The sequence below is a fragment of the Cuculus canorus genome, chromosome Z (genome assembly GCF_017976375.1).
Source record: "Cuculus canorus isolate bCucCan1 chromosome Z, bCucCan1.pri, whole genome shotgun sequence".
NCBI lineage: Eukaryota > Metazoa > Chordata > Aves > Cuculiformes > Cuculidae > Cuculus > Cuculus canorus.
Genome location: NC_071441.1, coordinates 33,521,349 through 33,547,834, shown reverse-complemented (window position 1 = coordinate 33,547,834; position 26,486 = coordinate 33,521,349). Strand labels below are relative to the sequence as shown.

General features: G+C 36.8%; 1 protein-coding gene across 4 annotated transcripts in view; it reads right to left on the bottom strand.

The window, feature by feature from the left end:
- Window positions 1-26,486, bottom strand: part of FER (FER tyrosine kinase) — a 155,918-nt gene that overhangs the window by 104,416 nt on the left and 25,016 nt on the right. For all 4 annotated transcript variants that reach the window (XM_054053621.1, XM_054053622.1, XM_054053623.1 and 1 more), the window contains exons 5-9: window positions 24,602-24,701; window positions 7,270-7,453; window positions 6,125-6,262; window positions 5,076-5,195; window positions 156-278 (exon numbers count right to left, since the gene is read on the bottom strand). In XM_054053621.1, coding sequence (XP_053909596.1) covers window positions 156-278; window positions 5,076-5,195; window positions 6,125-6,262; window positions 7,270-7,453; window positions 24,602-24,701 — 665 coding nt within the window. The remainder of the gene's footprint in view (window positions 1-155; window positions 279-5,075; window positions 5,196-6,124; window positions 6,263-7,269; window positions 7,454-24,601; window positions 24,702-26,486) is intronic.

Here is a 26,486-nt window from a genome sequence, read left to right as displayed (position 1 = left end):
TTTAGAGATGGGATACTAACTTATTGTTGTTTTTCACGATAATTACCTCTCACAAAAGCAGAAGAAGATTCATAGAGGTTATTTCTTAAAGTCTTAGGAATTGTGTTATAGATTCTTTTAACTCAATTATATTTTGAAATTTTATTTCCACTTACTCAGACTTCTTTTCACAAGTCTTAGAGGACTCTTCTATTTTTTTCTCCAGTTCCAGCACAAGTTCCTCTTTGCTCAAAAGGGTTTGCTGTGTTTGCATCAGTTCTTCCACTACCGTTTTTAAGCTGTAAGACACAGAATTAAGAAACCAAAATTGTGAATACAAAAACTGGATGTATGTGGGAACATTGCAATCTTTTTTTCCTGAGGATGTAAAGGAGCATTATTCTTTAAATTGTCTTATTCAGTGCTTGGTGACCTTTTTTTCGTGGATATACCTTTATGTTATGTTATTAACCCATACTACTACAGACCGCATACTAGCTTTTGTAACCATGCAAGGTTACAGAATGATCTGCTGCCTGCAGGCTCTCCTATCGAGATTTTTTTTTCCCAGATGTGTGAAGAGTTCTGTGAATTAATGCCTAACATCCTGCTAATTTATGAGATGCTTTATGAAAGACAAAAGCCTTCCAACTCCTGAAGCGTATGTTAAGCAAATATATAGAGTCAACAGTTGGGCTGTTTTCATCTCTAGAAATAAGAAAAATATAAACTGACAATTTGTGTTATAAGAGTGATTTGTATCTTTTTCTCCATAATTAACTTTTCTAAACCTACACTATCTTGCGTAACAGTTAATTCAAAGGAAACGTAAAACTTGTACAGAACACGCAATAGTAACAGATAAGGGGTTATTGCACATTAAAATCATTACTAACACTTTGCAATTATGTCAGCAAACACTGCAATAATCAAACAATCAACAAAAGTACAAGAACATTTGCACTCTGAACAACGCAGATAAATAACTCACATAATGATGTATTCTAAAATGTGTATCAAAATATATATACGTTGACGTAATTGTTAAGCCAGGAGAACAATTCCTTAAAAATAAATACATTCATCTCGTTTCATTCTTGGGATTGATTTGTCCATCTTGAACTACCTTACTGTGCTTCCTCTGTATTTTTAAGCCCAATTCCAGTAAAAATGGTTATTGAAATAAAGACTAGAACAAAGGCAAAACACAGTTCTTAATACTGCACAGATCTATTGTGCAAAACTATCCCAGCCTGGGGAGTGGCACAGCCCAAGTGAAAGTAATTTTGACTCTTGGCATCTAGGAGACACATTCCCTGTTCATACATACCGAACTGAACTATTTGATTCTAAACATTGAATTGGTTCTGCCTCCTCCTGTAGTGTACCACAGAAAGAACTGGTTTGTCTCAACATCATACCTAACCTGAAGATCTCATCGCCCAGTCAAATGCATGTGGACTGAACAGTAGGGGTTCGCAGGGTCCACCCTGATAACGGATACAGCTACCAGACAAAACAACTGCCAAGAGCTGAAGTGCCCAAACACGTGCACAGTATTCCCCAGGAAAATAAGGGGTGGAGTTAGTGAAATGAGCCCATTAGCAAGGCATGAGCCGCCCCCGAGCATATAAAGGGACAAAGCAAGGGAGAGGTTTTTGAGAACATTCTCCCACCAGACTGAGCATTGGACTGACATGATGCTGCAGCAGCGTGGGGGTAGCCATCTTTATCTCTCTGTCTCTTTCCTTCCCTTTCCTCTTTCAATGCCTGTGCGTGCCTCATAACCAAATAAACAGTGACACTTGAACTTGTTTGAGTCTTAATTCTGTGTTCGAGTATCCAACTTAAATGTACCCCTATCATCACAGCACATACAACCTCCCAGTATATTACATACAATGTTGATTAAATATATTCATTATTCAGACAGTTCTGGGTCTTATCTTGGAAGATTAAATTACTATAAAAAAGTCATATAGTAAATGATAAAAATTTATTTCTCAAATGAACAAGTATCTACACGTGCTTATTTTCAGATAATACTTAAATAGGAAATACTTAAAACATTTCTCTCAAAGTAATATCCTTGCAGCTTCCTTCTTAGTAAATATTTTTATTGGTTTTAATCTATCACAATCTCTATGCTGAATTTCTCTGAAATGAAGATTTTCTTACACTGGATCTCCAATTTAATATCGACTAATTTTTTTTAATATCTTGGTAAAAATGTAATTACCAATTTTGTAACTGCAGATTTGTTTTTTTGTCAGCTTTCTAATAAAAATTTTAATCAACACTATATTGGCTTAACTTATTTACAGGAAGCAGATGTTACATCTAATGATCAAACACCAATATTTGAGAAATTAAAACTAGCTTAAGAGTGTATTCATGCAGAAATGACATATTAAAATATTTTACCATTTCAAAAATATCAGATTTATATTGCAGCATCAGACTGAAATAGAAAGTTGATGCAGTCCTTCCTAAAACTTCTGAGATCCTTCAGGATGTTTTTATATATCTTAGCAAAAACAAAACAAAGCCACCATATATGGACTAAATGTTTTTTCCTTGTATTCAACTTCTATTTTTTGTTTTAAACAATAATTTTTATTCAAACTGGCTAGAACTGACATGTCTGCATTTGCCTTGTATCATCTTGGTTGTGGTTTGCCAAAGATTGTCTCTTGTTGCTCTGCATTTGCCTCCTGGATAAAATCAGCTTACAAAATGTTCTTTATTACTAATCAGTCAGTCACCATAATCCTTATTAACTTTAACAACCAAACAATCCCAAATAATCAGATTTCAATGGCATGAGAACACATAAAGTGAGACCAAAAAAAAAAAAAATCTAAAAAGCAGACATCTTCAAATTAGTTTCTGGTACTTGGAAAGCTGCCTTTCATATTTCTTTAGGACCATTCTGCCTCAAACAGCAATAAACACTTGTGCTTACAGGCAACATATTTCAGAAGACTATTAAAGTTAATTTGGATATTAATTCAAACACCTACTGACCAACACTTAGCTCATTCTGGTTGCCTCCTCTCAGTTTCTAATGCATTCATCTTTGAAGTACAATGCTTTATTCTCTTACACTTTTCAGAATACCTCAATACTAGTCATTAACATTTATCAGGAGACACCATGCCTCTCTCATTACTTAGAAAGGTTAGGTAGTTAACATTGACTTTTAAACTACCTCATTCTGTCAAAACTTTATTCATAAATATAAATTTACCTAAAAATGTAAAAGGGAACCAGTTTTCTCATCATGCTTCCTTAAAATATATTTTACAGAAATCTCTAAACAGTAATGTATGTAATGCTGTCATTTTCCCTTGCATACTCAATAAAACAACTGATTCAACCAAAACTGTTGATTCTGAATACAACTTTGAATCCATCAAGATAAATAAATCTGAGAAATAAATACAGTATGTGTACTGGATTTATTATATTTGGTAGATACTGAATGTAGTTTCCCTCTGCAGAAACATAATGTTGTACTGTTTTGAAGATCTAAGGCCATGATCTCACTACTGAAGATTAACAGTTGAATTTCTATTGCTTTGACATATACAGAATGGATTTTTTAAAAGTCATCATCTGTCAATAACGGATGTAATATACGTATCTTATTTACAAATTTCTAGTCATATATAATAAGTTGATGTACATATCTGTGGGGTTTTTTTTGCTATAGTGGTTTCAAACCAGTTATGTACTATAACAAACTGTATCTAAAACACAGTTAGCAAGTTACATAGGCAGAGGCACTTCCAGAGAACTAAGCTGTTCTAAAAGGAAGTGTTCTCACCTGCACTAAAAACCAACTAGAAAAAAGGACAAGGAGGACAAGAACAAACCATTTTTATAGTGCCAGGAGACAGTGCAGCTTTTCAAAAATCAGCACTGCTTAGTATGTTCATAATAATCCAAATAAAAGCATAGTTTAAAAAGTGACAAAGAATGCTGTCTGTACAATGTTATGGGGAGGGACTGAACATGAAAAATATGAAGGATTATTTTGGATCTTAGGTTACTCAATAATTGGACTGTCATTTAGAAGACTCATTTCAAAGCATATTGAAACAGGCAAATATAAAGCGAGAAAGCAATTCAAAGCTTTATTTACATAGTGAATTGCTCTAAGCTGACCATTACCCTCAGAAATGAGATCTTGGAATTACAGCAAATGATTCCTTGAAAACACTGGCCTCTCATTAGAGAGGAATAGAATCATAGAATCATAAAATCACCAGGTTGGAAAGGACCCACTGGATCATCGAGTCCAACCATTCCTAACACTCCCTTAAACCATGTCCCTAAGCACTTCATCCACCCGTTCCTCAAACACCTCCAGGGAAGGCGACAAGTGACTGCATCAAAACCATTTTACATCAGAAGTTGAGTCTCACCATATAAAAAGTACATAATAATCTCAGTAAGAGATTTGCTCCCCAGTAACAAATGATTAAAGGTGAAGTTGGTAAAAGTAATGAAAAGATGTAATTAGGCAATATATTAACAAAATACATAGGAAGGCAGTTTATCACAGTAAATAGCTAATACCTCCATGAAATGCATTACAACAGCTACATCTGTGTTAGTAAGATGATTAATTTTAGAAGTTATAATAAGAATTCCCTTTGAAAAATGAAAGCAATCACTTACAAAACAAGTGAAATATATTAATGAAAATTTCTGTGTGGCAATTTAATTCACTGACTACATCACTGAACTCAGTGGTTTCATCATAAGATAGCAGTATTTCTGCTAGACTACCAAATGAGAAAAAACCTTTGGGTAGATGAATCAGAATGTTTGCAAAGAGGATTCATGATGGATTTGTATAATTTAACTGGCAAGGAGAGGAAGATACATTGATAGCAAGTTTTTGTGGGGACTGTAGGAGAGTGTTTTTGTGCAAAGGAACAATGAAACCAACAGGAGAAAGAGCCTATAGCTATTTCTATTTTTAGAAACAGGACCTTAAAAATGAGGACACAGTTATGGGATGATCTGAGAGAGCCTTGACATAAAAGCATTTCCAAAGGATGAAAGAGTTGAAAAGAAAGGCTTACGTGACTTGTAAACTTTCTGCTGTTAGATTATTCCACATGATCTCATTAGCTTGAAGGTTTTCATTTTCTTCTAGTAAAGACGTATCAAACTCTATTTCCTGTTCAACAACTTCTGATGACCTAATTTAGTAAACAAATGTTATATTTTCAAAATTAACATGCAGCTTTGACTATATTATAAAGTAAATTATTATGTTTGAATACAGTTAAAAATACACATGAAATAAAAGGCAGCAACTCTATACATATTCCTTTTCCTTTAAATAAAGATCATAGTCTTAAAGCCGTATCAGATAATAAAACGGCATACAACTGTTTGAGTCAAGAACACAGCATAACCAACGTTCTCAAGGGGCATCAAAACGAATGAGTCCACTCTTAGCAGATCCTGTTATAAACCTGCAGGTGACAAGTATTAATTCGCAAATAAGAAGGAAAAAGAAAACTCAAGAATTCTTAGGACTACTTCTGCATAAACTAACAGTTCAATAAATAGCAAATACAGTTCATTTTTAAAGCAAAAAACTTTCTTACATTATCTGTATTATCTGTAGTCTCCGGCACTACTCCGGTACTGTATACCTGCAATATCTGCAGAGTATACAGAAGTACCTAGAATTCACTTTAAACTAGAATTTGGACAATAAAAGAAACAGAGCAGAGAAACTTAGTTTAGTCCAGGGTGCCAATTGCATTCAAATACACCGTAAATTAGGTTATACTGAATCTAGACTGTCTTGTATAGTCTGCTGTCAGTACCACAGTTACAGTTCTTCACACATAATAATGATAACTGGAATTTTGCTTTTCTAGAGCCAGCCAAAGAGGTGGCCGAAGAAACAGTCAGGCTAAAAACCTGTCTTTCAGCTAGCTTTCAGTACATACAAGTAGAACAATTTTGAAACTAAGATGAAGCTTTACAAGTAACAATGTAAAAGGAACCAAACAGAAACAAATTTCAATTCCAATAACTTAAGCCATGTTGCAGTTTAATGTAGGGTTTTATCAAGATGAAACATGAACTTCTACATCAAGATGAAAATGTATACCTGTGAGTATCTATGAAGTCATTGTACTCAGAGTTAGGGTCTATCTGTTCAACCGAGGTCTGGATTTCTTTATGGACATTCACAATCTCTTCTGTTACAAGACTGGTGATCTGGCTATACTCATCCAAGATCCCTTTTCTAAAGAGGAAAAAAAATTCTAGTGTATAACATGGCACTGAAGGCACAGAGGGCATTGAAGATGCTTCAAACTTTCAGTTTGTTGTTTCTACACACTCTTGTAGCAACTGGCTAAAACAGGAAAAAATAAGACAGCATATTACCCAAAGAAAGAACAGATCAGGTGTGGCCTTTTCTTTACAGACTGGCTATGAGTGAGAAGTCTAAAAGACCACACTCCTTGTACTAATCTCAGTGCATCTACACACATGGTAGCTGAACTAGAAACTGTAGCGATTATGAAGACAAGGAATGTATACAGCTCATTGATGATACTTTTCTTCACAAAGGACTGGTCATGCTTGTTACAACCTACACAAAAACTTTTCATGTTCTGTTGGACAAAATAAATATATTCTGGCACAAGGCAAAATGAATCTTAAACTAATGTGCATTTCCTTTTAAAACTGTTTTTCTTTATCATTTTAACCATATTGTTTCATTATATTTATTTTATGATCTAGATTTGGATAACTTAGAGTGACATCAGGTTTATACACTCCTGTTATTTCCCTTACACATATGATTAACATTGCACCTGCCTGATCCTCCTCCACAATTACTTGGCCAGTTGGCCACTTAAAATCAAATTAGTTTCTGGTGGAATTTCTCAAAAATAAGACCACTAAACAGGCAACAAGCTTGCTGCAGTATACCAACTACAAAATAGAAGGACAAAGCATGAACTCAGCTATAAGCACTGCAGTTCATCTAAGATTTTAAAGTTTCACGAGAAGACCGTGTCTTGTCAGAATGTTTAAGAAACCACTCAAAACTACCATCTGCCTTATTTGGAAATACATTTCTATGCACAGTTATTGTCAATTGAAAGATTAAAACATGGTTTTTCAATATCCCTTTATATAGACATAATCACACTTTATTACTTACAAATAATTCCATAAATTAATTAGAATACTTCACATATAAAATTCCACAAGTTAAAACCACGTAAAAATACATCTTACAGGGCTTTAATCATTTCTTCTTGCATTTTCTGTAGTGAATCAAGTAACAGAGGAAGGGTAGTATCATAATATTGGTGCTGATGTAACTGTGCTCCTTTCAGTGCCAACACATACTGATTATGCAGCATATGAAGCTTCATAGTGGCTTTATCACACCGATCTTTGGCTTTCTCAGTCTCCTTTCCTAAGAGAAAGCAATCAAAAAAAAAAGCGCATGGTGATGTAAAAGTATATAAATGTGCAGATGACATAAATCTAACAGATTTATGGTAAGTTTGCACCTTTTTCTAGAAAAGCCTTCTCAAAGTACTTCTCTGAAGGAGATAAAATCTGACCACTTTCAGAACATCAGTATGAACAAACATCTTGGTTTTCTAATCAAAGTAGAAATGTGGTAATTCTGTATTTAAAAGTATATGAAGATGACTGTCTACACAGGTACACAAATAATATAAGTATGAAGAATAAAGAGCAAAAAGCATGCACATGACTATCACAAAGATGATCATTTCTCTCCCTCAGAGCAATTAAACATTTTTTAATGAAGAAAGTATGATATGTCCTATTAGGTCAGATTCATGATTCATTAAAAATCTGTGATTTATAATGAGCAAACATTCTATTACTACATTTCATCCTAATAAAGCCGTGGTGCAGCCTGTATGTGAGTAGCTAAATTTTCACACTACTACTCCTGTCCAAAATGAGCAGCTTCTCTACTGCAACTTAACATTTCCTTAGCACTGTCAGTATCTCCATCAGGAAGTCAGCTCTACAATCTCAGCTCTCCACTTTTTGAGGACTAGAAGTCTCCTCAAGTTCATGTTAAGACCAGTTCAATCCTGAACCTAAGAACTACAAGGTACTCCAAGAGGTCATCTATCTATATTTTTTTGCCACAGTAACTGCACAAATGTGGCATGTGTTTTCATTATTTTCCTTAGATCTCCAATGACAGATAACTTTGCAAGTTCCCAGCACCACTCAGGTTTAGTACTATGCTAGCTGAAAGCATTCCCCTACCTCCCTTCCACTCTCCAACATAAATCTCTATTGCTTTAATTTAAACCCTTACTTACTTCAGATATGTCATGGGTCTGAAAAAATAGGTTCTACCATCCTCTGCAATCCATCTTTTATATATGAGATTACACACTCTCCTCTTCTGCCCAGTTTTCTGTACTTCACACTAACAGACCTACAGGTCTTCCCCTGTAAGCTTTGTTGTCTTTTTGCAGTTGACTCTTCACAATGTTATATAAGTGCAACTTCAGTCAGGGCTCAAAGTCAAAGAATAACTTTACATTCCAGATACTTCCAGTACATAAAAAAGTAAAATAAAAAAAAAAAAAGGAAAAGGAAAAAGTGTGTTTTTTTTTTTTTAAATAAATACCATATAAATATGGTATCACTCATTCCTTTCACTTTGGAACCTGACCTTAATAAGTAACACTATTTTTTTTGAGACTCTCAGTTTATCTAATTATTTTTTACTCTACAGCTGCATTCCAGAGCACTTTCAACTCCTTCAAGGCATAGTGAAACTCTGAGACAAAATAACAAAATACTGAAAGACCACCCAAAGCTAAACTCAACACATATCCTGCAGTGTCTCACAGAACATATTATTCTGACAGGACCTCTTTTACAACCATTCTCCGAGCAGCTTTAGGCAGTTTTGCACCTCTATGAGAATACTTTCAACCTGATCATGTATTTCTCTTGTCACAAAAGGAGATGAGATTTTTGTTATATGATTCCTTACTAAGACACATAAGCTTTTACTCATATCCTTATTACCTTCTTGATATCTAGCAACTGTCTCATTATTTCTTCAGGAATCACAGGCTTTTTAAATGAGTCCTGTATCTGCAGTTAGCAAGTGCAGATTCACAACTACTTGCACAGATAAACATACACTAACCAAACCAATTTCATTGAGTGCTACATTTCTTATAAACATAAAATAATTTAAGCAATAAAAAGATTGTATTTTAACATTTCTGCCACCTATGACAAACTAGTTGAGAAAACAAAGATGAAGTAAGTATTCATAGCTAAGTGGCAGAACAGAGACTTGAGAGCAGACCTTGAAAAGTTGAAATTGTGCCATACAAAGAATATATAAGATTGTGAACTCCACTAAATTAAAATACAGAAACTTGTTAAGGCACATCAAAATAAAGTTGAGGGGAAAAAACTGTAAAACAGGAAAAAAACCTGTTTTATATACACTGGAGTCAGCAACTTGTCATAAAATGTAAAAGACAGTCACTAAATAAAAGGAGCTGGTAGAGGAAAAAAGATCTTCAGAGATTTCCAAGCTGAAATTTCTCATTATGAAAGAATCAACAAATCTCTCTTTTCTAAAGTGTCAGAAGAAGACATGAGAGAATAAATGAAATAAGAAGAAATTATGAGGACTGGACAGTGTTTAGCTTCGTAAGTTTAAAGGAACTTCAGAAAGTTTCAGCTGAAATATTATAAGGAGTGTTTACACTCAGTGGAGTGCCCCAGGAATATCAGTTGGGTCCTGATGTACAAGTTAAGATAATGATGAAGATGCTGTCTGAAGGAAGCAAACAGGAGAACCAAATGTCAGGAACTAGAAAAAAAAAACTTAAGATGTACTGATTAAATTACAAAACAATAAATTATACTGTGAATATTTGTAGAGATTCATATGGGAAAAAACTATTCAAGCTAAGTAATCTGTCGAAAGTTTACTAATTGCACTCAGGAATGAGACCTTGGGGTTAGTGTAGAAACATCAATGGAAATGATAACTCAGTGTTCAGCAGGCACCAGACAATATGCTAGTTAGCAAAGGACTAGACAGCTTTATTATAAGACTGATTAAATCCACATAAAACAGTATGCAGTTCTTTCATCTGAAGGAGGACATACCTGAAATAAAAAAGGTTTAGAGAAGGGCATTAAGCATAAGAAAGGTAGGAAACACAAGGAATCCAGAAGGAATGATTAAATTTCGGATTCCTGAAGCACCAGGAGACTGAGCAGCAATGTGTAAGAGGGGACACAGCTAAAAGACTTTCATAAACTCTTTCAATGTAACAACTGTAAGGCATTAATTGTAAGGAATAGTATGTACTTTGCTAAAAGCAAGGGCATTCTTCTTCAACAAGCACGTAGCTAACTTATGTGATCTATTGTTCAATGTTATGGTGAGCATGAAAAAGTTATGCAGTTTAACACTGAAGAGACACAGGTCTCTTCATATTGTCTCATTTATGTCTCTTCAGGTTCAGACATAAAAAAAAAATAATCCTGAATAGCTACTAAGAACTAAGAAAGATGCACTTCTGACTCAGGAGCTCCCTGTGTAACAAGTTACCATAAAGTTGAAACAGCTATCAGTTTGTTCTTGGTATGGCTCTCTAGATATTTGCTACCTTGCCACTGTCAGCTACATTTTAAACACAGAGTAATAAAAATTACTTTAGAAGGATATGATGTTTGTCATTTAATCCAAAATAATCAAACTGCTGACCTAATTTCTTATGTGGAAGGAAAAAGTTTCTTACACTATAGTTTAGCTAAATAAACAAAGTTACTCTGCACAATAAAGACAATGCACATCTCCAGAGTTATCATTAGAGAAGAATCAGTTTGGTGCAAAAATAATTGCTGTTTTTAACCATGACCTTTAAAGCAGTAAAAATCATTAGAATTCACACATTTTTGCCAACAAAAAAACAAGTCACATGTATTCTGGTAACATAGAGTTCTGGAGTCCTGGAACTGATGAATTCAGTGATTTTTATTTTCATTTAGCTCATGCAGCACCCATTTGTTGCACTTCTTTCATTTTCCAGTGTGGTGCAAATGTTGAACAATTGTTGAATGATCAACATTTCATTCTTCTGCAACCTCTCAAGTTTTTTTGCATGGGTTCACTTCGATAATGGCCCTTAACTGCTTGCAATGTATCACAGACTTCTGCAACCCTCCTCACCTTCAAGGCTCTCACTTCTTTAACAACATTTTTGGGATGAATGTTGAGCTGTAAATTTATTGACAGCTCCCTAACCAAATGCTTGGTTGATATTGCTAGCAGTTACCACTGCTTTACATCCCGTTTCGAATTCATACAATAAAATCACTCAAATTTGCTTTGATTCCATCTTTAACTTGACAGAATAATATAAAACAGAATAAGCAGTGAAAATAAAACCATTATCACAAATAAGAGTGACACACGCTTTAAAGGGGTACACTACATGGACAGAGTTAAATAAAAGTTTGATACAAAATAAGTGTCACAGTTTACAATGACAAAACCGGCAATTATTTTTGCACCAACCTAATATTTTTCATTTTTCAAGTATGAACAAAACAACCCACTTTTAAAATTTCTGCAAAACTGTTCTGGAGAGACAGCAATCTCAACTCTCTCTAAAACATTTTGCCAGAAATAACAGGTTCTGTCTTTGGCAAACAATGAAAACTCATGTTTCATGGGAATACTGTTATTTTTTTAATTTCACTGACATATAAAACCATTGCACTACTTATTCTTAAATTAATTATAAATTATTTGCAGCAAAAAATTAAACAGCCACACATCACATCCAGAATAACATCCCAGAAGTCAGACGCCACCAAACACAGGCATGTCTGACACCAGTGTATCAATATAATGGGAAAGTATACAATTACATTTTTTTATTCTGCCTTGGGGACTTCTATAAATTCAGCTTATAAAAATAAGGAGGTGATTGGTGACAACCAACATGGCTGCTTCACTAAGGGAAAATTGTGCCTGACAAATCCGGTGGCTTTCTATGACAGGGCTACAGCGTTGGTGGATAAAGGAATAGTAACTGACATAATCTATCTGAATTTGTGCATTTGACACTGCCACACACAACATTCTAGTCAATAAACTGGAGAAATATGGATTTGGTAGGTAAACCACTCAGTGCATAAGGAATTGGATGGATCGTCGCACTCACAGAGTTGTTTGTAGTCAATGGCTCAATGTTCAAGTGAAGGCCGGTGATGAGTGGTATTCCTCAGTGGTCAGTATTGAGACCGGTGTTGCTTAACTTCTTTATCACAGACATGGACAGTGGGATTGACTGTACTCTCAGCAAGTTTGCTTGACACCAAGCTGCGTAGCATGATCGGCATGCTGGAGGGAAGGGATGCCATGCAGAGGGATCAGGACAAGTGTGAGAGCTGGGCCTATGGAAACATCATGATGTTCAACAAGGCCACATGCAATGTCCTGCAGCTGGTTTGAGGCAATTCCAAGCACAATTATAGGCTGGTTAGAGAATGGATTGAGAACTGCCCTGAAGAGAATGACCTGGGAATGCTGGTGGATGAGAAGCTCAACATAAGCCAGCAATGTGTGCCTGTAGCCCAGAAAGCCAACCATACCCTAGACTGCATCAGAAGTATGACCAGCAGGTCAAGAGAGGTAATTCTCTCCCCCTTCTCTGCTCTTGTGAGACCTCACCTGGAGTACTCCGTTCAATTCTGGATTCCTCAAATTGGGAAAGACATGAATTAGTGAGAGCAAGTCCAGAGAGGGGCCACAAAAATGATCAGAGCGTGGGAACATCTCCCATATGAGGAAAATCAAGTTGGGATTGTTCAGCCTAGACAAGAGGAGGCTCCAGGGAGACCTTATAGCAGCCTTCCAGTATTTAAAGGGGGCCTACGAGAAAGCTGCAAATGGAGTCTTTATCAGGGATTGTAGTGATAGGACGAGGGGTAATGGTTTTAAACTGAAAGATGGGAGATTTAGACTAGATATGAGGAAGAAATTTTTTACTTTGAGAGTGGTGAGGCACTGGAACAGTTTGCTCAGAGAGGCTGTAAATGCCCCATCCCTGGAGGAGTTCAAGGCCAGGCTGGATGAGGCTTCAAACAACCTGACCTAGTGGGAGGTGTCCCCACCCACAGCAGGGGGATTGGAACTAGATGATCTCTAAGGTCCCTTCCAACCCAACCCACTCTATGATTCTATGACTAAATTCCTTCTCTACATACAGTATTTCTCAGCAGAACACCTCAACTAATTTCAGAAGAAACTGAATCACATACCCTCAGTTTCAAAACACAATAGGCTAGAGTGTCAGCCTGGCAGTATGCAGACCAATACGTATACACTATAAGGTCTTTCTGGAGAATGAGAAGCACATGAATATGTGGAAGTAATAGAAGAGGTTTTAGAAGGGAAGAGGTCAAGGAGTAGTTACAGCATAGGGACTGCATGAGCGATGAGAGGACAAGGCAGTTAAGTCAGAGCTAGAAGCACCAAGCTTTTCTTGCCTTGGCCAAATCTCTTGGGAGACATATCGGTTAGGGAAATACAAAGAAGGAGACAAGGTGGTAGTAGCGGGGGAAAGCTGGATTATTTCTTGGTGTTATTGTATAATTGGCTCCTCCTACTCAAGTATGCCCTAGATTGCATAATCCAAAATTATCTCCATATGTCAGTCTAAGGTTCAAAACCCTATAACTTGTCCATCCTTGTTTTTAGAGTACAGGCTCTATCAGCTTTCAGATTACCAAAAATCAGCATATGTCAAATTATATCACGTACTATCAGTACAGGCTTCTGACCCATGAACTGCAACAAGCCTAGAGAAGATTTAGCCTAGAGAAGAGGAGGCTGAGGGGAGACCTTATCATTGCTTATAACTTCCTCAAAGGAGGTAGTAGTGAGGTTGGTGCTGGTCTCTTTGCCCAAGTGATAGGTGAAGGATGAAAGGAAAGAGCCTCCAGCTGCGCCAAAGGAGATTCAGGTTGGACATTAGGAACAATTTCTTCAAAGAAATGGTTATCAAACTCTTGAACAGGCTGTCCAGGGAGGTGATTGAGTCACCATCCCTGGAGGTATTTAAAATGCAGGTATATGAAGTGCTTAGGGATATGATTCAGTAGTGGACAGGTACAGTTGGACTTGATGATTTCTAAGGTCTTTTCCAGCCTAGGGGTTCCATCATTCGATGAAACAGCCTTGAACAGTTAAACTAAACTACAAATTTACACTAGAAAATTATCACAACCACATAACTAGAGAAATACCAATACTCTCTCTCTTTCAGAAGCCTCATTAGTGGCTGAACTATCTCATTTTCCCATCTGCCTAGAGGACTAAATTGCTTTGCTATACATTATTCCTCAGCAGAACACCTCAACTAATTGCAAAATAAATTATCACATACACTTAACTTCTAAATGCAGCCTTTGCTCCTGTAATTAATACAAAACAACTACAGTACTATTTCCATATTATAATTTATTTTTTAATGCAGCAAAATGCAGTGAGGCAGACTACACAGTTGTCCTACATGTCAATTACCACAGAGGAAAACATCTAGTTTTCTTTATCAGTATAATGAATTTTATAAATAGATCTAATTATAATTCTACTGCCATCAGTTGTTGACAAAACTGTTTAATGTTTATAGAAACTGACTGTGTATACAATACGTCACGCCACAAACAGTATTTTGAAGCTTGCAAAATTCAATTATCAGAGTTTGACATTTGCAAAGAAAAGGCTGGTATTCTTTCTGAAACATTCTAGAAAGTCAAGTATTCCAATTTCTAATAAGAACTCTTCTACACAGACAACAACACAGCCATCTAGAAAAAGTGTTTTGGGGTACTGTATATTAAAAAGCAGACTTACTATTTCAAAGTTCTTGCAACCATAAATATCAGTGTCCTGCAGCCTAACATTCATATTGAATGGAAGAGCAGAAACAGGAAATTCAAAAAGCAAATCCACTCAGATTTGTGGGCATGGGTAAATATAGGGAAGAACAGCAGAGGCAACGTTCTAAGAAATGTGGGCATTAACGATAATGCCAGGTGCCTGGACAGTACCAAAAGTGCACACAGAGTTCTGGGGGAAGCCACCATGGATATGGGGGCCCAAGAGGTGCTCTCCTCAATCCTGCCAGTGAAGGGAAAGGGTGCAAGGAGGACACTGACAATACAGGTTGATAAGTAGCTACTGACTCTGGCAACAGTGTTTTGGGTTCTGTAACAATGGGAACCTGTCTGCAGACCCCCATCTGCTTAGGACAAATGAAGCACCTTACTAAGCAGAGTAAAACTACTTTCACCAACAGGACTGCTGACCTCGTTAGGAGGGCTTTAAACCAGGGATGACAGGGGAGGAAGAGGGCAACCCACAGTGCTAAGGAAGCAATGGACAAGATTGTTGAGGAAAAGCTATGAGGTGGTTACGATGGGAAGGGATCACAATGTTAACAAAATGGGGATTGGATAGAGTCACCTTCAGCACCTGCAAATGGGCAGGGAGGATCCTATAAGACACCACTGCGGAAAAATCCCCCCAGATCCTCTCCAGGAACTGAACATGCTGAGGTGCCATGCTTAAGTGCCTGTATACTACTGTAATTTCAGCATGGCAAATAAACCTGCAAGTGGGCAGCTGCAGGGCTATGATCTTATTGGCATCATAGAGGCATGGAGGGATGGCTTTCATGACTGGAGTGTTACAGTGAGAAATACAGAGGAAAGATTGGCCAAGAAGCTAAGGAGAGGGAGTTGCACTTCACATGAGAGTAGTAGGAGCGCATGGAGCTCTGACTGTGAGTAGATGCAGAACTAACAGACAGCTTACAGGTTAGTATTAACGAAAAGACATGCAAGGTACCAGGAAAAGCCAAGAAGCTCAGGTTCAAAGCTGTTGTAATTTTCTGTATTAAAACCTCACTAGAGTATCGCAGCATTTGATTTCAGAAAATTTTAAAATGGAAAAAAGAGAGGAGTGTGGGGGCTTTTGCATTTTTTGTTTTCGTGGGTTTTTTTTTTTTTGAATGAAGCAACAATCCTTCACTGAGGAAAATACGCAAATCTTCAGTGTATATTAATGTTTCAGACAGAAAAAATACTTCTTGCTTGGTTTCTTCTAGAATCCACTTTTGTAAATATCAGCATTGACGTATATAGCTGTCAATGCGTACTGTGATCTATTAGACATTTCCCAATAGGACAGCAGTTTTTCAAATGATTTCCCAGAACTGCATTTATCTTTTTGTGTACATATTTTTTAGCTTTTTCTATAACAGCGGTAATTTCTGAATATTTTGCTTTCTCCACATATGTTTATCAATAACAAACCTCCCATACAGTCACTTCCTTATTTATTTCAACTCAGAAGACACATTTTCACATAGCATTATCTCATTGCACCTGGAAAAGAATATTTCTTTATATTATTTGTTTGCATCATTCTACTGAACACACTATTTATGCTCATGAATGAGATGACCAAGGCTTTCAAGCAGGTTTTCTTCTAACATGATTTTATTTAAAGCAATAAAATACTTTTACATTAAAGAAGCCTAAACCTTGACTTAAATCCACTTCCACAAAGTGTTAAGTGGAGAGAATACTAGTCAGACTACAGCATGATCTTTCTTTTAAGTGAATTTTGGTAAGGATTAAGCACTTCTTAAATTAAAACAAATAACTTTAAAACCCGGATATCACAAAAAAAAAAAAATTAGTATCCTTTCAGGGATATATCAAGATAATGTGACTATGCATATTCAGGGTAATTGACTCCCAAAACTCATGAATATGTTACAAAATTTACAGTGAAATCTTGAGAAAAATTTGTTTCCCCCTGCATTTGGATGCAACCTTCTAATATCTCCACTTCTATTAAGCATTTCCTTATAGTTTGCTCAATTTCCCAAGTCTTCATTACTGAATAGGACAGACAGCTTGTAGAACTTGTTTTGTAAACGATTATTCTATGTTACCCATTTAACTGATTTTGTGACCTTTCTTACCCAAGTTATCTACTTAAACCCAGAATTTCATATAATGCTAGGCACATCTAAATACCACAGGCGATTATGCTAATTATAGCCTCATATGATAGCTTTATTAATCCCATGAAAACTACCAGTGACATGACTTCTAATCCATGACACAACTTTAGAATCAATCTGTTTCCCATGATGAGCCTGGCTTCACTTCCAAGAATCACAGAATCATTTAGTTGGAAAAGACATTTTTGGTCACTGAGTCCAACTGTACCCAGCCCCTACCAAACCATATGCCTGAGCACCTCATGGTATCATAGTATCATAGTATCAAAATATAATTAGGGTTGGAAGAGAACTTAAAGATCATCTAGTTCCAACCCCCCTGCCATGCGCAGAGACATCCCACTAGATCAGGCTGCGCAAGGCCCCATCCAACCTGGCTTTGAACACCTCCAGGGATGGGGTAGCCACAACCTCCTTGGGCAACCTGTGCCAGTGTCTCACCACTCTCATGGTGAAGAAATTCCTCCTAATGTCTAAACTAAAATGGCCCCTCTCCAGTTTATACTCATTGCTCCTGGTCCTATACCCACAAGCCTTTACGAATAGCCCCTCTCCAGCTTTCCTGTAGGCCCCCTTCAGGTACTAGAAGGTCGCTATAAGGTCTCCTTGGAGCCTTCTCTTCTCCAGGCTGAACAACCCAAACTCTCTCAGCCTGTCCTCGTAGGGAAGGTATTCCAGCCCTCCAATCATCTTCGTATCCCTCCTCTGGACCCATCCCAACAGCTCCATATCCTTCTTACAATGAGGATTCCAGAACCGGACACAGTATTCCAGATGAGGTCTCACAAGAGAGCAATAGAGGGCTAGAATCCCCTCCCTCGACCTGCTGGCCACGCTTCTTTTGATGCAGCCCAGAACACAGCTGGCCTTCTGGGCTGCAAGCACATTGCCAGCTCTTGTCAAGCTTCTCATCAGCCAGCACCTCCAAGTCCTTCACTGCAGGGCTGCTCTCAAGCACGTCATCCACCATCGTGCTCTGAAAACAGGGATTGCCCTGACCCAGGTGCAGGACCTTGCATTTGGCCTTGTTGAACCTCACGAGCTTCTCAGACACCCACTTCTCCAGCCTGTCCAGGTCCCTCTGGATGACATCCCGTCCTTCCGGTATGGCAACTACACCACTTGGCTTGGTGTCATCTACAAATTTGCTGAGGGTGCACCCAATCTCGCTGTCAATATCATTGACAAAGATATTAAACAGCACCGGTCCCAGTATGGACCCCTGAGGGACACCACTTGTCACAGATCTCCATCTGGACTTTGAGCCATTGATCTCTACTCTCTGAATATGACCATCCAACCAGTTTCTTACCCACCTTACCGTCCACCCATCAAATCCATATCTCTCCAATTTAGAGAGAAGGATGTTGTGTCGGACTATGTCAAAGGCTCATCTACCTGTCTTTTAAATACTTCCGGAGATAATTATTCAATCACGTCCCTGGGCAGCCTGTTCCAGTGCTTGCAGTGAAGAGATTTTTCCTGGTATCTAATCTGAACCTCCGCTGGCAAAACTTGAGGACACTCCTTCTTGTTCTATCACTAGTTACTTGCCAGAAGAGACCAACACCCTCCTCACTACAATCTCCTTTCAGGGAGTCATAGACAGTGACAAGGTCTCCCCTCAGCCTCCTTTTCTCTAAGCTAAACAACTCCAGCTCCCTCAGCTGTCTCTTGTAAGACTTCTTCTCCAGACCCTTCATCAACTTTGTTGCCCTTCTCTAGACACACTCCAGCACCTCAATGTCTTTCTGGCTGCAGAGACTTTTAAAATAATTTCTGCTGATCTACAAAGTACTCTTTATGCAAACTGCTGCAACTTAACTAGGGTGGCTGTGATTGCTAGTTCTGCCTTAGGAAGCACATGCAGAAACCTAGTGAGTGACCAGCCTTATTACCACTCTCCAAATAAAAGAGATGCAAATGCAGTGCTCTTAATTAACATGGGTTTCACAAGACCAAAATCACAATGTATACCAAAAGAAGATAGAATCTTGGCTTTCAATCTCCAAGGTCTCTTTTCCCTTTATTTCTTGCAAAAGGCTTACATGAATGTGTTTCTTCATCAAATAAAATCACCTACTCCCTCCTCCATTCAACTTTTTTTCTGAGAAGAGGATAATAAGTTTTTCCCCAAACCTTATTTAACAAGTTAATGAATGCAAATAATAAATCATTTTCTAATGGGAAAAAACCCTATTTGTATAAACTTACAAATTTCAAATTTACAGAATACCACACCTAAACTTCTGAGTGATTCAAAATAGTTACCCGCCTAATGTTAAGACAAACAAATAACATAGTATAAAACAGGCAATACTTAAAGTGCAATTTTCTGAACTGCTGTCAGATGCATGAGCTAATAAGAACCACTAGTAAATTCCCTCAGACCTGTACACAGTAGTCTGTGAAAACTGAGGAGAGTATTTTCTGGGCCTGCATGTCCAGGTTGAGTGGAAACAATATGCCCAAGCTGATCCCACACTCCACAAGAAGTCACCAAGATTTCTTGGCTCTGCACTCCCCAGAATTTTCTGCTATAGAAGCTTGAGTTTACACACAAGAAACAATCCTAGCCCTTGCAAGCACTAGTTGTATCTATCAGTTGAAGTGCTTACAACACGGTATTGATCTGAGATACATCCAGCCTGATGACATTTGTGAATAAGCAGACCAGTTCAGCCAGTCTTATTTGTTTTGACTAAACAATGAGAGTGTTTCAGCCAAAAACAAACTTCAAAAATACCTTACTAGGAGTTTCCAGGATCTCAGCAACAGCTAAAGGCAATACATGCCACCAGGAAATATAGTAGTATAATAATGGTCTTACAGGCATTTTAGAACAAATGCACCAGACACCTAATAAAAGTACTTTCTGGCCACTCAGCTATTACAAAGAATAGTAAGACAATAATTTGATTTAATGAAAGCTTTTTCAACAGCTTCCTTATTTATCATAGATATAGCTTACGCTGTCATGTAACTTCAGTATGTACCACAGAAGCCACATCAGTTCTGAAGTATTAAATCACAGGAATTGCAGCTATTAAAGAGCACTCTTCCTGCAGATGCAGTGTTGTATAATACACTAGATGCAATGCTGATACATCTAGTCTCTACTAAATTACAACAATGTCATGGAACATAAGTCAACATAGAGAAACCTGATACAATTTTTTTTATGCTGCTGTAGCAGTATAAAATGGAATTATGAAATTAAATACTTAGAATCGATATATTTTCCCTTTACTATTTACTTCACATCCATTCTGTCATATGAGAATGTTGCAATATAGTTTCTACATTCAATCAGCAATTAACAAATAACAAGAATACAATAAACATCTGTAACAGATGTATTTACACAAACCTGAAGATTTTGCTAAAGATTATATTGTATTAAAATCCAGCATGAACCTCCCAAAGCTACACTGGCTCCATTCCAACATTCAATGTTAACTAATATGAGAATAACTATTTCACATTTAAACTTCTAACAACAAAACCATCTACAAAAAAAGAATTAATGCTTTTCAATTTTTTTAATAGAGCAATAATTGTTCAATATTTCACTTACTTATCATGTCCAATAAGCTTTTTTATAGCAGTAAGTTGTATTTAATCAAAAAATTAAGATTGAAAACATTAGAAATCTACAGAGACACACTCAAAACTACACTTTACAATTATGCAGAAACAAAAATAATTGTGGAAACAGCAAAATTGAGTGTAAGCGGTGACTGATCCAATCGAATGAGATTCAAACCATAATGAGGTATCACATGTGATATCTACAACAGTTCTACAGTTTCTATCTTGAAATTTTTTTAGAAACTTTGTGACTCCTTTAGCCAAACAATGTCTAAATCATTTTGCATAAATTTTGGGTTGATATGTTTTCCTGCAACAGTTATGTCAATACAACACACTATTCACCTCGTGACACACTATCCTTAGTGTCAGCACACCAGTTGTACACAATCCGAGTATTATGTTGGATGGCTGTTGCAAGATGCTTAGAGCATTTTTTCTCAATATCACAAATACAAAAGGTTTCAGAGGGCTGCCCACTTCAGTATGAAAGAAAAATCCAACATATTTTTCTCCTATATTTTGCTCCTAATGTTCTAATTCTGCAAAGAAACATTCTATGCATTCCTAGCTGTGGGTTTCTTTTTTAAAAAAAAAAACACAAAGTTTCCAATCCAGAAGAGACAACTGAAATCAATCTGTCCATAGTCCCAATTGCTTAAGTAAATCTTAACAGAGGCATACTGGACTTATTAGAGGCTGAACTGGACTTGTTCAGCTTGATGACATTATCCTTCTCTCAGCTTGCTTTCCCTCACTATACATTAAAAAAAAAAAAAAAAAGAATTAAGGACTCAAAAGCAAAAAACTATCAACCAGTTGAGTAACACCAACCAGGCTGCCTGACCCCTGGGATCTCCATTCCCAAGAACAACCAACCAGGCTGCACTTGTGATCCCCATGGTAATCACTGGTCCAGAAAGGTCCAATGCATGATCAAATGAAGGAAGGGCTAGAAATAACAAGATAAATCAGTCACTTCTGCCATGCCAACACTGGAGACCGCAACAGAGCAGTGAACTCCAGCCTAAGGACCAAACGGCAGCCAAGGCTCTGTTGTGCATGTTCTGTAACACAATTGTCCCACTGCATCCCTCATGCCCAAGTAGAAGCAGCAACAGCGGAGGGTTCCTCAGAACAGCTTCTGAGGCAACTGGACACTCATCTTTCTCCAGATTAGGAGAGCATAAAGCCTTCCATAATGAAGATCCTGCATCTGTAAGAAAGCAGTTCCCTTTTCCTCACTGCAGAACAATCAAATAATTCCAACCAGCTGCCTTCTCATTGTCCTGACACTAACAAGATCTGTAACTAACAAGTATTATCACTATTCAGCGCTTAACCCTTATTCTATTACACTTTCTACAGGTCCTCTTAGTGTACCCCTGCATTTGGACATCAACATGTGACAGACCTGCTTGGCTGGTAGGAGTCTGAGACACACAGCAATTTAAGTTTACCTGAGAATACTTTGTGACTGCAAAAAACATAAAACGAACCAGAACTGCAGAAGATCACTTTCCACTGCTTATAACTTGGCCAGGCTTTATCCTTTTCAGTTAATGTACTCTATTGTGTGTGTCTAGCCCAGACTTTAATATCACTTTCACTCAACCAGAAAACAGCGAAACAATTCTTTTGTCAAACTAAAGAACAACTTGTACCTCTTTCACTTGCACCTTCTCTCTCAATAGTAGGTGGCTTTGCTATTCTAAAACCAAAGTCACTAAATTTAAAAATCACTACACCTGAAAACCAGAGAAATTTCTAAGGCATTCCTTTGTGTGTCTTGCATTCTTTTCATGTTGACCAGCTTGCATAGGTACCATACAAATTTATAGGTAATTCAGCATGCACAACCACAGGGGGAAAAGACAAAAGTGGTACGTCCTAAACAGTAGCTGTCCCCTTCCACTCCAGAAATTCAGGGCCAGGCACTGTGGTATAGACTTTGTTTGACAGAGGTACAGACTCCTGAGAGCAGCATTTTGAAAAAGAGGACCTGCGCTTGTTCTTTTAACATATATCATGCAAGAGCTGGTGTTCAGAAGTTTTCATTCTTTTGTTTAACAAAGTGTTTTTCAGCTTATTGCCAATATTTGGTTAAACCCTTCCACTGTTCTGGTAGGCACTGTTCTTTCCCTTGTTTCCAATAATACTTGAAATCCTGAAAAAATCAAATGAGTTTGTATATCAACAGAAGTCATATTTCCCAGTAGCACATAATTTGAAGAAGCACTAGTGACTGAACTAATGCTTAGGATAATGAAGCATTACAATTTTAAGAACTCTCTAACTTGTTCATTTCAAAAGCCAATTTGACAACCTCAGGGCTCAGAAATCCTATGAAAACACAATGATTCAAAAATATTCAAACAGCCCAGCTGATCTGCAGTCAATATACAACTGTAGCAGCTCGCACAAAAATTTGTAACAAAGAATAAAGTCCAGGGTGCAGCAGGGCAGAAGGAAAACTGCAGTTTTGGGGAGAAAAACTTGCAACATTTTTCTGGAGGTCAGTGTTTGTTAAAACAGACTTAGGCTGAGATGTTAGGGAAAGTGAAATTAAGTATAACTTGTAATGAGACAAACACTAAATGGAAGCCTGAAAGAGGTGATCAAGGAAAACCACAGGAGAAATGAGCATCTTAAAAACAGATAGTATCTGCTGTCTGTCTAAAGAAGTATGAATTCAGTCAATCAGAGCCACATCAAAACATTACAGCTGCTAACAGCCAAAATACCCTTTGATTTAAATGAGAAAATTTGTTGCTTCGGGAATGATCCCAGCTATAACAGGAAGACAGGATAAAAAGAACATACTAAGATCACAGGACCCCTTACATTTTCTGTGTCACCTACTACATGCTCCCACGTTAAATACTTACTTGGGGTAAGCCAAGTAATCAAACTACAGTTGTATGTAGCAAGCAGCTAGGGAACTGGACAAAATGAACAACTGGGTACGTATTTACATTTTCAAGTGAATAAAAACGTCCATAAAAGAAAAAAAAGAAATGAAGCTAAACAGTGCTAAGTATATCTTCTCTTATCCCATGCTGTTTTGTCATTTTATTCACATATCAGCTCCAAATTTTAGACAAGTCTAGAAAGAAACAATCTCTCAGCACTGATAGCCACGATATTGCAATGTGAATTACAGTACAACTGAATCAAGGACAATAACTGTCATTTTAGGCAGTCATACAAAACCTTAAAGACAGATCTTGGAATTGTATTTATATACTGCCATCCAATTAATTTTCTCTACAGAAAGAACAGTCATTATCTCAATGCATTATAAAACAAAGACTCTCCTTTATCTAATCATTGCACAATTCAATAGGAATCAAAATCCATGCAGATGGACACATCATTCCCAAAAATCTTTAAAGTATCTCAGTATGCAAATGAATTATTTTCCTCTTTTGATTAAGGTTGACAAAAGTCAGACCAATTATACTAACTGCCAAGAACTGATGCTGACACCACTACAGCAACCATAATAGGTAACAGGACAAGAATAGGCTTCAACTACAATGTAGATGAGATGGAGTTGCAAATCACTTACCACCATTAACAGTACATTTGAACAATTTTACATTTCAAATATATCCTTTGAGGGAATAATGGAGAACTTCAAAGGACTATATGTATACTTAAAAGAAGGGCTAACCTTTATTTTATGATTTTTAAAGAGTATCACCAAGTACACACAATGACAAACAGCCTGTCTTACTTAAGACACTACATGGGCTTTTACATTGCAATCAAGTTGCTCAAAATAAAAAATAAAAACATTAGTAATCCCTGTTTCACCGTATAAGTTTTAGCAGGTTTGATAAAGGCACTAATCAATAGGCAAAATTAACACAAGTCAGTCGTACCTTTAGCCACAGCTTCTTTATACTTTTCTTTGGCAGAATTTACTTCTTTTATCAGCTGCCTATAGCTAGATTTTAGTTTTTCTAGTTCTGTCTTCGTGACCTTTAAGAGAACAGAAATATGAAATGCATTAAAAATACTAATCCTCAACATATAAAAAAACCTGCATAGTATTAGTGAAAGGGAATTAACGATTTATTTTCCTATGCAAGAATGTTACTACTTCCCATTTGCTTGAGACAATCTGAATATGATACTACATCGTGTAATAAAATCAAAATCAATAAATGCACGGAATGAAACAAGAGGTCTGAAACAGAGATCCACACCCATAGCCACATTTAGGAAATCTAGCTTATCAAAACCCACTATCCCATCTCAATGACAAGGAAAAAAATCACCAGAAAGATGCTTAATAAATCATACTAGATGAAAAAGTTCTATGCATAGGAAGGAATTCCTTTGCCATCTACAAAATGAAAAGTAAGACAGAAGAATTTTTAGATATTACAGTTCATACAAATGGCTTAGAAACAACAGCAACAGGAAGGATAGCAACAACATTGCAGGAACAAATCTGTCTGTTTAAAGACTTAAATCCCTAAAAGGGAAAAGAAACCAAATAAAACAAACAAAAAAAGGAAAAGAAACCAAACCAAACAAACAAAAAAAGGAAAAGAAACCAAACAAAACAAATAAACAAACAAACAAAACGCCTACAGTGGAACATGACACTGGAGAATCTTTTTGCAGTAGAAGGAGCTCCACTGAATATGACATTTTTGGTCAAAACCTTAAAATAAGTTTGCCTCTTCTATACCCAAATTCTGTCACTGTGTGGCAAAATTAGTACACTGTTCACAAATAATCACAAATTGTGAACTGGCAAAAAAAGCTAGCATCACACCAGCCACTAAAATACCAAAAGGATGGCATACATAGTAAAGAAAAGTAAAAAGTCTAACAAAAAGAAAAATTGTGGAAGCCAAACTTCATTTAATGAAAGCGCTCCCCTCACTGAATGTGCAGAAAAGGAAGTACATTCTACAAAAAAACTGTTCCTCTTGCAGGTGGCATGAAGGTGGATGGAGTTCACAATACTCCCTTTTTTCATGAGGTAATGCCCAGATACCACTACTTTCAACCTCTGGAATAACATCTGGAAATGTAACGGGATTCCTCGAAGAGACAACTAGGTGCTATCTACGGCTTCTATTTCTGGGCCAACTGTGCAAATATTTAATTGAAAGGCAGGAACTTTGCTCTGCACCAATCTCATATTCTCATCTCTAATTATTTAGATGCTGTAAATTATACTCACAATTATAGACTAATAGAGGTGACACAGCAAAAAATAAAAAAAAAAGAAATTTGTATTACAAAGACCATGAGAAATGGAGAAAAAGATGAAATTAGGAATGAGATAACACAATTACAGCATAACTAACAAGAAATTGCTTCTCAGAGAAAACTGTGAAATAAAAGGGAGGTCAATAGCACTAAGACACCTCCACTCAATAGTACTATGAAACCTTCGTAATAATTCCAAAATATATTTTACTGATTCTTATACTGTGTTCCTGCAATAGACAAGACCAAAACCAAGAGGACTTCTGTCCCCAAACAATATTTAAGGATCTGAGATGGTTAATGATTATCTTATGCCTATTTCCTATACCAAAAAGCCTTAACCAACCAATTGACAGAGCACACTACTATTTTCCCCCTCAAATTTCATGTAAAATATCCATTATCTGAATAGGAACTCGAATATATCTACAAGATATTAGTTTTATGACATTTAGGTATTATTTCACTGTCCTTAATAATTTTATCGGAAAAAAAGATTCCTCGTGGTAGAGGTGGCTAGAATAAGAGAGGATGATA